The sequence below is a fragment of the Poeciliopsis prolifica genome, unplaced genomic scaffold (genome assembly GCF_027474105.1).
Source record: "Poeciliopsis prolifica strain line A6 unplaced genomic scaffold, Auburn_PproV2 SCAFFOLD005, whole genome shotgun sequence".
In the NCBI taxonomy this organism is placed as follows: Eukaryota; Metazoa; Chordata; class Actinopteri; order Cyprinodontiformes; family Poeciliidae; genus Poeciliopsis; species Poeciliopsis prolifica.
Genome location: NW_026562380.1, coordinates 11,717,668 through 11,730,943, shown reverse-complemented (window position 1 = coordinate 11,730,943; position 13,276 = coordinate 11,717,668). Strand labels below are relative to the sequence as shown.

The window sequence follows — 13,276 nt, the reverse complement described above, 5'->3', positions numbered from 1 at the left end:
GGCTGCCTTCATCATGTCTCCAACCCTGCAGGTGAATTCAAGGCAGATGATTTTACCATAACATGTTTTAAAAGAAAATGCTTAAATGGACACAAATAGTAGCTTATTTTCAACACTCTTGCTTCTCATCCACTTGGTCTTCTGTCACTCGGACGGCTAGTTAACATATCATGCAATAGGGAGCTGGAGGCTCCTGTTTTGAAATGAGTAAAATGTGTTCAGCAAGGCACAAGATGTTCATCTCAAGAAGTTACTCAGGCTTGGGAAAAGGCACTTAGCAATTACTGATCACTTCTCAGCTTATCAGAAAGGAATGATGAAACTGAGAGAAATGCTTTGTATTCATGGAACACTGTCAGTTAACAAAAAAATCTATCAGGTTTCACAGCTTTTAGCAAATGTTGGCCAGTTCAGGTGTGTTCAACGTCATGAATGGTATGTCCTGGGATCTGGGCAGAACATCTTTATGCTCTAATGTTATCTCAGGGCAAAATGCGATCACTTAGCAACATAATGACACACTTCGCAAATGAACTCTACAAGTCAAGATTATTTAGAAGCTGCATCCCGAGGGGAACGGTCTCTTCGAATGCTGTGCAATGAGCATGATGTCTTAAAATGCAAATCTGTGCTCCCTGCATGAAAAACAGCATCTCTCTCTCTGAACAGATATGTCTCTCCACCATGAAAGGATTACCTCAAGATAGATAAACCAGAAGGAAACTAAAATATACTCAAGGCAGACACAGAAATAATAGTTAACACAAATTTAAAGGCAGGTTTTGGTTTATGTTGTACTGCAAAAGTGCTCACATGTAAAGATATTTTGAGTGCTTCTTATTTATATGAACATATTTATATTGGACTTTAAAGAAAGTCAATTTAACTTTTTTTTTTTTTAAATGAAAGGGTCTATGCTGCTGTAGATGGGTTGAGATGAGGCAATGAACCCGTTGTGAGGTTCAAAGAAGTTCAGGAAAGGCTCTGTAGAATTACAAAATGTATTCTTATCTGTCTGAAGCACAGATTGACATGCAAAATAAGATTTTCTCTATTTTCAGTACTTAAGTATGAGCCAGTTGAACTTTTCGTTAATAAAGTTCAGCAGAGGGAAACCATACACAGGGTATGTACCATGCCTTGCATGATCACAGTTAAGTTGGATTAGTGAAGGAAGTGGGACCTTGTAACAGAAATCACTTTTTGTCTTTTCTTTCCCGTCTTAAAACACTGACACAGAGAATGTTCCTATTTGTGCACTATAAATCAGTGATGGAATGTTTGTCACTGTAGTATAAATTATTTAAAATTAAAATAACAGCACTTAATTTTGATCTTTTATTTCAGAAAGACATTCGACATTCCCACTTCAGCTAGCTTTTCTGGATTATATCATTTTTCCAAAATCAACCTAGAGTTCAGCCGTTAAAGCAGTTCTCTACAAGCTGGCTTCTCAAAACAAATCTATATTTTTTTGCTTACATCAAAACTACCATTACTGTGGTGCTACTTTTAATAATCTCCATCAATCAGATGCAGTAAAAGACATCTGTATTTGATAATATGTCTTCTTCCATCAATCTGTTCCTGCAGCTACGCCACAATCCATGTTGTATTGGCTATTGGGTCTCTCTTGACAACTTCTCTCCACAAATCCTCTGGTTGCCAAGAAACTACTGATTTTAAAGAGACTCAGCAAGAAACTTTGTCCAATCAAATCAAAACCAAGACAGATCACCACATGATTTGCATTATACAATATGGTAAGTTGTTCATTTTTGAGGAGAGCTCTTTTTATTTAATATATCTCTGATACTTCAGGAAATATTTTTTCAAACACTTTCTTTTTTTAGTTGATCTGAATCTGACATGAGCCAAGGTGCGAAACCTTCAGGACATTCATCATAAGGTACCGAAAATAAACAAGTACCGCTATTCCATCCTAAAGGAGACCCCCTGGCTTAAGAAGGATAAAATAGTTCCGTGGGTGTAAAAAGGTATTGAAGAGATCAACTCATTTCAGAAAAGAAAAGTGAATATTACTATCCTGGGTCATCGTAAATAGTGTGGCCCTCAAACTTTTGGCTTTACCTGTTTTTTTCTCAAACACGTTGCCATTTTCCCTCTCAAGTTACAGTGTGGTTGAAACCATGAAAAAAAGTTCTTCCATAAAATAATTTTTCCTTAGGCTTATGAGAGACTAAGATACTTCTGATAGAAAAAGACAAAAGTAAAGATACCTTGACTCTAATAATTGGATTCTTTAGCAGCTTTAGTCATCACAGTTGAAGCCTCCATTTCTTTCGCAATATGCAGTTTTACAATATTGTATTTTTTTCTCTTTAATAATTAGTCATTCTTGAGAAAATCTAAAAATCCCTACTTCATTTAGGTGCAAATCAAAGCCAAAATTAAGAGACGAATGAATCTGTTTCAACACATGAGACTAATCAATTTAAATTGCTTAATTTAGTTTATTATAGTTCATCAACAGCCCATCTGTTGATGAACTAAATATAAGGAACGATTGTCCACAAGAAAATAAACATGTCAATCTGGTCTTAAAATAAATGTGCCATAATTTAATATTTCTGAAGAATTGTATATTTTTTTACATGTTAACCAAATCCATGCTGTCTACACTGATTGTTCTTACATTTGGTTGTGATTGTATGAGTGAAAACATATTGTATGAAAAGTAAAATCAAACCTTTCAAATATCACAATCAGCTTCAGGAAGGTACAATCTAGCCTCCCAATGCAACATAGAGTAGGTTAGCGCTGAGTTAAGCACTATAATGTACTTTTCTAGTTGGTGACAATCTCAGCTCAAGATGGTGAGTTGCCAGCTCAGAAAGGCTTTCAAACCAGGGCAAGACGTAGGGAGTTTGTGCACTGGACTAAACCTCTTTGTAGCTGCTCACTGTATTTGTGAGGAAACACTTGCAAGGGAGACTCAAGAAAGCTTTACTGCTTACAAACACCAAGTTTCTTTCATGTGTCCTTTTGTTCTCTTTCACACTTCATAAACTCATAATGCTTACTTATATAACAGTGTGTACAGCTAAACTGAAGACACTATAAACTTATAGTCATGAACATCTGTTTACACTTGTATGTAATAAAATGCAATAAAAGAGAACAGTTAACAAAATAACCAATGTCAAATGTTATAGTAACCTCAATATCTTTGCGAAATTGTTCTGGACTTTAATAAACACAGGAATGTTTGTGTATTTTGTAGAGTAAAAGTAGATTATTTAACAATGGTTACAAAAACAAGAATAACAGGCTGATAACAGGCTGGTTTATATTCTTCTTCTGGATAATATTGCATATACTGGCAGACAATGTCAACTATCTCAATACCCTGATTAATCCACTGACAGAATTCAGGCCCTTTAATCTACATGAGTAATAAGAAAATCTGACCACACATGGCAGCTCAGCCAAGTCAGCCATCAGGGAGGCAAATGTGTTGAATAAAATTAGGTAATTTTCAATGGACAACAATAACTCAGTCAAAGCTTACTTTGCAATCTGTATCAGAAATGTAACTGTATAGTGGTTAAAATGAAAAATATATCACTACTTTAAAATGCACAATCATTATATTTACGTAACATTTCACTTACCCTGACTTGTCCGACAAATATATCGGCTTGTTCTTCTTGAACAGTAAAATTGGTGCCGAGGGTGATGTTAAATTTTGGGTCGTTGTCATTGACATCGGTCACCACTATGCTCACGGTAGCAGTGGACGTCTAAAACAGAAAGGAAAAGAAACACTAGGATTAAAAAGAGTTTCTCACATTTTGATTTAAAAGAAAAATGTAAACACAATGAAAGAAACTAATGACCCTATCACACTTCTGAGTGCCTGCTTTCCATTCTAGTGGTGTAACATTTTGCAGCATCACCTTCTGCATTTGACATCAGGTGAAGCAACAATGAAATCAAGCAGTCACAAATATTAGGTGCATTTTTATGTTGTTTTGTTATGGATATGTTAAACAATTTGGTGGTGTAGATAGATGAGCCCATTTGTACCACAGTTATTGAAAAAGTTCTTTGAGATGTTGCAGCAATGAAACAATACCTTAACCTCATATGCTCTACACAAACAGTATACACTGAAAAAGCTTGACTTACTTTCTGACACTGAATGCTCTCAGGTTCCATCTAAATAATTCCAAACTACTTTTGGATTAGTGTTGCTAGCAACAGTTTGGACACTGGACTATGGGCTGTCTTTTGGGCACTGGATTAGGTATGAAAAACACTCAAAAAAGGTATAGAATAAAAATTAAAATGAGAGGATTACTTCTTCTAGAAAAGCAACCTACCCCATTCCAAAGCAGTAGAACAATAATAAAGTGTAAATTGTACGCCCTTCATCCCTTTATATACAGACTATACAAACTGTGACATGCACGTTTTCACACTTTGCATGTGTGACAACATGCAAGGTGTGAGCAAATCAAAAAACAACCTTTCATACATTCTATGATTTCATGTTTATTTTTTTTTTGTCAGCTGATGACGTTTTTTTAAAGTAGGAAATACATTTAAAGATAGCACTGCAAACTGTTAATGTGATTGTTCATTCAAAGTAAGGACAGACAGAGTCTATGTGTTGCCTTGTGACGAACTGGTAAATTGTCCAGGGTGTAACCTGCTTCTCGCCCAATCACTGCTAAAGATAAACACCAGCTCCACCTTTACCCTTTGTCTCACAACCCTGCAAAGATAAGTTTGAATAGATGATGGCTCGATGGATGATTGAGAACTGTGAGATACAATAACACAACATATCAACACACAAAGTCAGACAGATCCACATTTTATCACACAATAAGGACTTCCTATTAAAAGAGCCCAACTGTTCTGTGGAACACTTGGTTATATTTTGTAAAAATATTCACACCAAAAGGTTGCTTAAAGCATCTCTGTAAAGGTTTAAAATTAGAATTGCTCTTGTGTTTTCTGCCTTTCTGCATTAAGAGCAAGAAAAAAAAAAATCTAACCAATTGTTTTAAACAGAGATTAGTCGAGCTGTATGACATCTTTGTTTCATTTAGGATATTTTTTTAATGCTGGGTGAAAAAGATCAATTAATTTCAACTGCCTACATAAATTGCTTCTTAGTGGAAAAAATAAATCTTGGAATCATTGCTGCTTGGTTTCAGGTTCTAAAGAAATAATTATTCATTCTGAATATATTGTAAAGTTACGTCAGCTATAGCAGGTTCGTTATTCTATTCTTCCTCCTTCCAAAAACTCCATTTGATCTGAGGATAAAAAAGACAGACAATGTGATGGCTTGGCTGATTTCTGTTGTTTTTTTCTACAGTCACACAAAAAGAAAAAAAAAATGTTTTAGGTGTGCCTAGATTTAACTCAAATTATATATATTATTCTTTCATCAACTGTGCAATTCAAAAATGTTTGAAGCCAGAACAAATAATTTAGATAGTTCAAATGAAATAAAAATCTAAATATTTAGTATGATATTAGTCAGAGAGAAAAATAAAAAAAGTTTTTATACAGTCCATGTAAATACATGGTTTGAACTGGAGTGTTAAAGCAACATTATTTTCAGAAAGACATCCAAAATACTGATGTTTGTTGATAAAAACAACCATTTATGTGACTGCACATTCTTAACATTGAAATTAATGATGTATTTTAGCTTGTGTCAAAGAAAGAATTTAATTACCTTTGGGTTTTGATTAAAAGAGGAAGGTGCTTTTATATTTATTCTCCGACTGCAGTCAGTCTGAGAATAAAGTACCATTTTGGAATATTGATTAAATTATTAACTGTGCTATTAGTACATTATATGATCGCATAACAACAATCTGTGTTTTTCTCACCACATTGATTACAGTGAATCAAATTACATTTGTATCTTGACATTTGTTTTCATTTCGCATTTCTGTGGGTTTTCTGATCCCGTGGCTAGACCATTTCCCCACTGCACCACTCATTAGCAGAGCCTCTGAGGACAAGTGTATAGCTTATGACCTTCATATAGGGACAAAGTTCAAACCCCTGTGGTGCTTCAATAAATCAACACAGAAAATGGCACAATGTGCAAAAGCCGTAATTTTGCATTGTTGCAGGGCAAATATGCCTGCAAATAAGGGTATGGACTGCATTTCTTTGGGAATGGAAAGATACGTGATTGTGGTGTGGCCCCAGGGGGGTGAAAATACCTGCGAGAAGGGAGCCGTTTGAAGCTTTCCTGCAAAACGGGACAATTGTCACATAGGATTCCCACACTATCGTTGGGGAATCCTTTGTTATTGTTTTTCTTTGTTGTTAATTATCATTGGCACTGTAACATCTATAAAAGACACACCAAGGGAATGTTGAGGTTGTTTACAAGAGTGTCTTCATTTCCAAAGGAAAAGACAATGTGAATGAATGCAGGACACTGTTGTTGTAATAAGATCAAATCATTTTTTCATTTCAAAGAGAGCATTTGGCAAATTAAGGTCAACTCCCAACTGTGGTTTGACTTTCCTATGACAGAGCAAAATCATCACAACCCATTGGACTTGAATCTGGTTAATGAGATGAAACTTTTGATTTAACTTTAGATATATGAGGCTCTTGGATGTCTAATCTTCTAAAACAGCTGTCTGACAGTTAGGTGGTTGCTGATATATTCGCTTTTAAGAGATAATCTTGACCAGAAAAGTTTAGCAACGACTGATACGATCAGACTATTAGAAGTCTAGTACTCACTCTCGCCAGGAGCGATCCAACTTGCCAAGGTGAATTTTTGGGATCTAAGTGAGCTTGGTAGTTTTCACTAAAGTCTGAGGAGAATACAAATTTTGAAATCTGTTGAAAGAGGAGGACAATTTGTTTTGTTCAAAACTAGCTGATAGAAAAGAAAAATATCACAAACAAACGCTTGCTTTCTTCTTTCATTTCTGCACCCGCATAAAGGTTTATAGTTTTGGTTGTTTTGTTTGTTCCAAAGCATGAGTTCTCTTAATTTTATTGACACAGGAGTGGTCAGAAAATCATTTAAATATATTTGTTAGTGAGTATATACAATTCCTCAAAAAAGATATTGGTGTAGTTTTGTGAAACTCAATATTTAAGTCTGGTTTGAAGTACTTTTATATGGAACCAGTTCAGTTTGGGTAGTTGTTTTCCTTTGTAAAGGAAATTCTCATATGAAAACAAATATAATCTGAGTTAAGAGTTTTGTCGCATCCCCAGTCACGGGAAAGTTTTCTTTTTTAACAAATCAATAATGTGCAGAGCAAAAGGCGACAGGGTGGGTTATCAAAATCTTTTACTAGAGATGCACTCATCTCACGCTTCTCCTTCTGTTTTTTTCTTTGTGGTCTAACATTCCAATTTGTGAGAACTATAACACAAACAAATGTGCAGTGAGCCTTTTGATAGAATCCATAGTTTTAAATCTAACTTAACATAAGAGAATAAGAATTTATGCATCAAAAAATATACTCAGAAAAGCACATGAAACTACATCACGTGTTGATGCGTTTATAGATTGAGGTAGGAGTAAGTATTGGAACAGCTAATAAATGGTCAGAATAAAAAGAACATTTGCAGAATATGATCTCTTATCAGTGTATTGCAGTTTTTTCTATATCTGATAAAAAAAATTCTCGTCATTGATCTACACTTTATATTTACAACACAAATAAGGCAAACTGCATGAAAGTATTCAATGAACTTTTGATCGTTGCCTTCTGCGCACCACCTGCATCAGGGGCATCAATTATTTAAACTTTCAGAGAGCAAGGAAACAGCTTAGTGAAGATTACAGCTGCTGATTTTTGATATGAGGCGAAAACTCCTGTAATGGCTACCAAATATCAGAATTCAGATCCATCACCCTTTACTTTGAAGAAGCAATGGTGCTTGCATAAAAATTAAGTTCTGAGATGTTAAGAAATATAATTCTCTTTTGACCTCCTCATGGCACCTAAACATAGCAAAGTCTATTTGCACAAAAAAGTATATAAATCAAAACATAGGTCCTTAAAGTCTAAAAAAATATAACATTGCACTTCTGATCCTTTTTGTGTTTCTGGCCAAAATGGCAGCACTGAATGAGTTCCTCACCTCCACACTCCCACAAGCCTTTTCTCCTCTCTCATTTAATTTTCTTGCTGTTGTAACAGGATTACTCTCTAGCTGTGACATAGAACCTACACAAATCAAACGTTAATACACTCTGAGAAAAATTTCGTGCAACAGAAAAAAAATATTCTTTATATAGCTGTACACACAACATTTAGACTGTAAATTCACACTGGGAATTGACGCCTCAACCTACATGGACCTCAATTACCTCCTATTTTCACTCTTACCAAGGCGCTGTCCTACTGTGCCGCTCTCACTCTGTGACGTATCACATAAACGCAGGAACATGGAGTTTGATGCACTGTGCCTGCCAATAAGTTACGAGTTTGCAGGTGAGGGGGCAGCAATCAACATCACTCTTGTGACAGCTCATCAGCTAATGTTCATTGCCCATCATACACTGCATCTTAAAAGGGAAAGTGCCTTTCACCTTTGCCTGGAATGAAGACAGCTGCTCAAAAGTGAGCCAATTGAGGTGAAGTCTAATTAAATTAAGAAAGTTTACGTTATTATCAGCTCTCAGAGGGACAAACCACAGCCAGCATCAATGTTTGTTGATGTCTTTTCTTTCTCAAGGCTGAGGTGTCCTGTTAAGAGCCTACTTGTTATTATTATTAAATGAGCAGGCCTCAACTTTGTGCAAATTGTATGCTGTAATTTATACATTATGGCTATGGTTAAGTGAATATTCAATTTTTTATTATGTTTCTTTTTTAAAAATGATTCATGATAACATTATGAAAAAATAATACGACGTACGACATTGACTAGGATAATTTAAAAGAAATAGGGAATTCAAATAAAATGAACTAATCCATGCATGACAAAAGGTATGAACTAGTGAAAAACAAAATCTGAAGTCTGGTACGCAGATAGGCATAAAAAACAATCTAACACATACAAAAATGTTAAATAATGAAGAAAATGTTACAAAGTGTACCCTGAGAAATAAAAAAAAAAAAAAAAAACTTTTTAGCTCTATCATTCTCAGTGGTTTAATGTCTGTCGTCATCTGCCTGCCAGTATTAAGCTCTAACAATTAACAGGAAATCTACTGATGTAAAGTCAAGAAACTTGGTGGGTCATGTGTCTCTAATTTGAATACATTGACTAGACTCATCTTATACTCTGAATGAATACAGCATGGAAAATAGAAATCTAGCACAATTGTATTGCAGTGACAAAATCAGACTTTTCACTTCAAAAGCAGACCTTTTGAACTCAAATGGTGGTACAAGTACCACTGGTGACACACACCTGCATCTAGTCATAGTAACAATTATGTGTAACTGGGAATTTAAAACGTTAATGCAAGAAAAGTGGACCGTGGTGAATGGGCACCAAGGCTCTGGAGGCATGTCTGTGGCTCTTCTCTTCCTAATGTCAGCCCTGCGATTCTGTGTGGACCCATACAGCCACCGTTGAACCCTCTATACACAAACACACGCACAACCTCACACACCTACAGGTGTTTAAATTCAGGTGTTTTTCCAGATACATTCACAAGTTGAGCAGCGGTTGCCACCGAGTATATCTTGTATTAAATTGTATGGTGTACATTTCAGTAGCGTTAATGTGTTGGTTGTTGCCATGGTTTTTCAATCTTGTTTCTTTTCCCTTCTCTCTGCAGGTGTAGAGGCAGACTACTAGGGTCTTAACTTGTATTCTCTTTATGCTTATTTCTCTTCTAGTTCCTTTTCCCTCGAAATTTTTACCCCAACTTTCTACCGTTGTTTTCTTCTTTCTTTTCCATTTCTCTGTCCATTACATTTAAGATAGTACAAATTCTAATAGTTTTATATACATATATGCAACCCACATAGGAATGTGGGTTGTGAAAGACCGGGAGGACATGCACCAAAAGTCATCAGGTCGGGACTCGAACATGTTACCTCCAAGTCGAGGACTAGGGTTTCCATAAATTAAACAAAATAGGGTAAATAAGCAGACTGTTGTTATTTAACCTCCACTCTAATTTGGTTTCTTCTGACAGTTCATGCAACAAAATGCATTTTAACAAAAATCACAAACTTTAATCTCTTGGACAAAAATCCCGACCCAAGCACTTTTATTAATCTTTGTGTCTCCTAAGAGAGCAGCTCTCTAAAGCAATCCAGTTGATAAGTGAAAAGAATTGCGCCTCACCCCTCCAGGGTTACCGTCTGAAGCAATGACAATCAGACGGTACTGGTCTGTGATCTCTCTGTCCAGAGGCTTGCCCAGAAGTAAAAGGCCAATCCTGTTGATAGAGGACAGAGCAGATATTACAGAACAGCACGTTAAGAATCTACTTTTTCATTCAATTGCTTTATTGTAAAACATGAGAAGCTTATTCATTTTCAGAACTTCATTACATATTTTACCTTTGATACATTATCAAAGAGTCAAGAAGAGGAGAATTCAAAACATTGTATTTAAATCAAGATTTATAAAGCATGGTCTTTGATTGGTGGTGGGTAAAGAACAAGAAGGACCTCTTAGTCTTTCCCTTCGGGTAGCAATGCTTCAGGGCCAAAGCAAATGGACAACAGATAGAAAGATGTCCATTTTCTTTCTAAGGACTTTCGCAGACAAAGTGGACCCTCCTGCTCGTTCGTGCCACAAAGTTTGGCCCTGGCATTCCAAGTTAAATGTGTAGATGGAGTCCTATGAATGAGGTTGAATTATCTCTCTTTGCACACAAAACACACAAGGGCAAATCATGCCACACACAAACTCAGAGACAACAATTTTGTTCCTGCACTCAAGAGAGCCTCTGCCAGAAGGAAAAGCGGAAAGAAAGATGAATGCATCTGAACTCGGTGCTAAATTAATGCCTGTAGCAATTCCCCACTGTCCCCCGCTCCTTCCCATTTCTGATTTAAAGCTCCTGTGGCGAGGCAGTCCAACCAAAACCTGACCACTCCATTCCTCTGCAGACCCTGACCATTATACTGCAGTGCCTCATTTTAAACTCTGACAGGGAAATTACTGAAATTCTGTCAATGTTATCTATTCCTCTAAACAGATGCCACAAGGTTAGAAGGAGAGAACTGTTTTAAATTCCCCACACTCAATGATCCTTGACTTAAGAGGGCAAAAAGAGCTTTGCAAAAACACAATGAAACTGGTACATTAATTTTACAGACTAGCATTAATATACGAAAAGAAGGGTAGACCCTTGCGCTTCCTTTGAGCTCAGTGGAAATATCCTATAAATTATCTTGATAACGATTATCTTGATGGGTGATAATGGCAGCAGGCAAAATGATTAATGCAGAAAAGCCAACCTGGGGAGTTTATTCCTGACTGAAGCTGGATAGTTGCACTACACTCAATGGAATGAGTCTGAGAGGTTCACTAATCATGTGTGATAACATCCCGCCTTCTCTGCCCAGCCGCCATAAATGAAAAGATGTTGTCAGATGTATGGGACACTATTAACAGCATTGTCTGGGGCATCGGCAGTGTGGTCCGGAGGCTATCCTCCTCAGTCACACTAAAAGTTGATCTTTCATTCTGCTCAGATTATGTCTCTCTATGCTACATTGAACTTGATGCAGAAGGTGCGAATTCCCAGTGGCAAAAATGCTTTACTTGAGACAAGACAAGCAAGTTACAAAACTGAAACTCAATTTCAGACTGACTAAGTCTCAGTTTTCACATTCAGCAGAAGACAATGTCATATATTTAAGAGAACAACAAGCAAATTTTCATAAATCATAAAATTGTGATTGAATTTTAGAAGTGTGTATTGCTGTATTTAGTCTCATTATCTATTACCAGAAGCATGCATAGACATATGTCAAAATCAGTGGCGAATAGCATTGTGGTTTCTGTGCGACATAACCTGTTCAGTTGAATACAATGTCGATAAGTGGAGATGGAGGAAGGTTGTTTTAAATTAGGTGGAAGCTAAGAGTCAAAAGCACATTTTGACATCTGCTAAAAGAACGTCATACAGTGCCCAGGCATGACTACTACAGCAGAATCAAGGTGTCTTGTTGGTCATCCAAAAATACCAGGAGTTTCCTGACAGAGGGCCTTGTGTAAATGTAGCTTTAGCTTTGTTCTTGTACTCTGTTTGTCTAGGCATTAAAATCTAAATACCAATAAAAACATTAGATATAAAATTTTAACTGCAGCAATTAAGTACTCGAACAGAATAATAGTCTTTTTCTGTTGTAAATAATAGCAATGAGATCATGTCATATATTCCTGTTTAAGTTTTTGTGTTCCTATAAAAGAAATTAGATAAAAATTGAAATTGTGTACAAATGTACACAGGGCAGTTAAAACAGCAGCAAGATGTGTTGTCAGAAAGTGTACATTCATCCATGTAGTGATGTGTGTTTTCAGATTAGCTGCAGGGGAAGATCTTCTACAGGAGGTGAGATATCGAGGCACAGCTGTGACCTGTTCGTAAGCACCCTCTCTGTCTTTATCTGGAATGGTCTACGAAGGTCCAATGACACATTTTGCCTTAGAGCCGTGGACAGCTGCTTCCACTGAGCGTGTCACAAACCTTGTGAGAACAGAAATAAATAAAACAATTTTTCCCCCTTAATACACTGAGTGTGAGGTTGGTGTAAGGTCAGAGGAATGGCTATGTATTAAGGAAAGGTATGTAGTAAAATTACACTTCAGCATTTTATGAGATTCCTAAGTTGAAAGGCATAGTTTCATCTTCAGTGTCTTAGAATAATAAATCTGTGACAAAACTTTTTCTGCAATAAACATATATTTATCTTTTAGTAGATATACTATACTTAAGCATATTTTAAATCTGACTAAATGAATTTCTTCCCCAAAAACAAGATCTTCTGTATTGGCTTGTGGTATCATTAACTAGATTCTAAAACTGACTAAATTTACCTGACTTTATTTCCTGTGATACTGTCTTTTATCAGAAGCAAAAAAGAAAATATTTCTCTGAATCATATTTCTATTTTGTTCTCAGATCTTTGTACTTGAAAGCATCAACAAGGCATGCATCATGAAATTAGGCTTTTTTAAAACCACAGGAACCACAAGTCGTCTTTGTATGTTGCATGTTGTTTTTCAAAGAAACAAAATGAAAAGAAACAATATGTTAAAATGCCGTGGAATATTTCATCTTTGATTGTGAATAGGATTCTTTCATCATTCACCATATATGCAT

General features: G+C 36.0%; 1 protein-coding gene across 1 annotated transcript in view; it reads right to left on the bottom strand.

Annotated features, from left to right (window-relative positions):
* LOC129360130 (protocadherin-15-like) overlaps positions 1 to 13,276 on the bottom strand; it is a 151,921-nt gene that overhangs the window by 52,348 nt on the left and 86,297 nt on the right. The window contains exons 19-20 of the mRNA XM_055030243.1: positions 10,282 to 10,375; positions 3,636 to 3,764 (exon numbers count right to left, since the gene is read on the bottom strand). Of these exons, the coding sequence (XP_054886218.1) occupies positions 3,636 to 3,764; positions 10,282 to 10,375 (223 nt within the window). The remainder of the gene's footprint in view (positions 1 to 3,635; positions 3,765 to 10,281; positions 10,376 to 13,276) is intronic.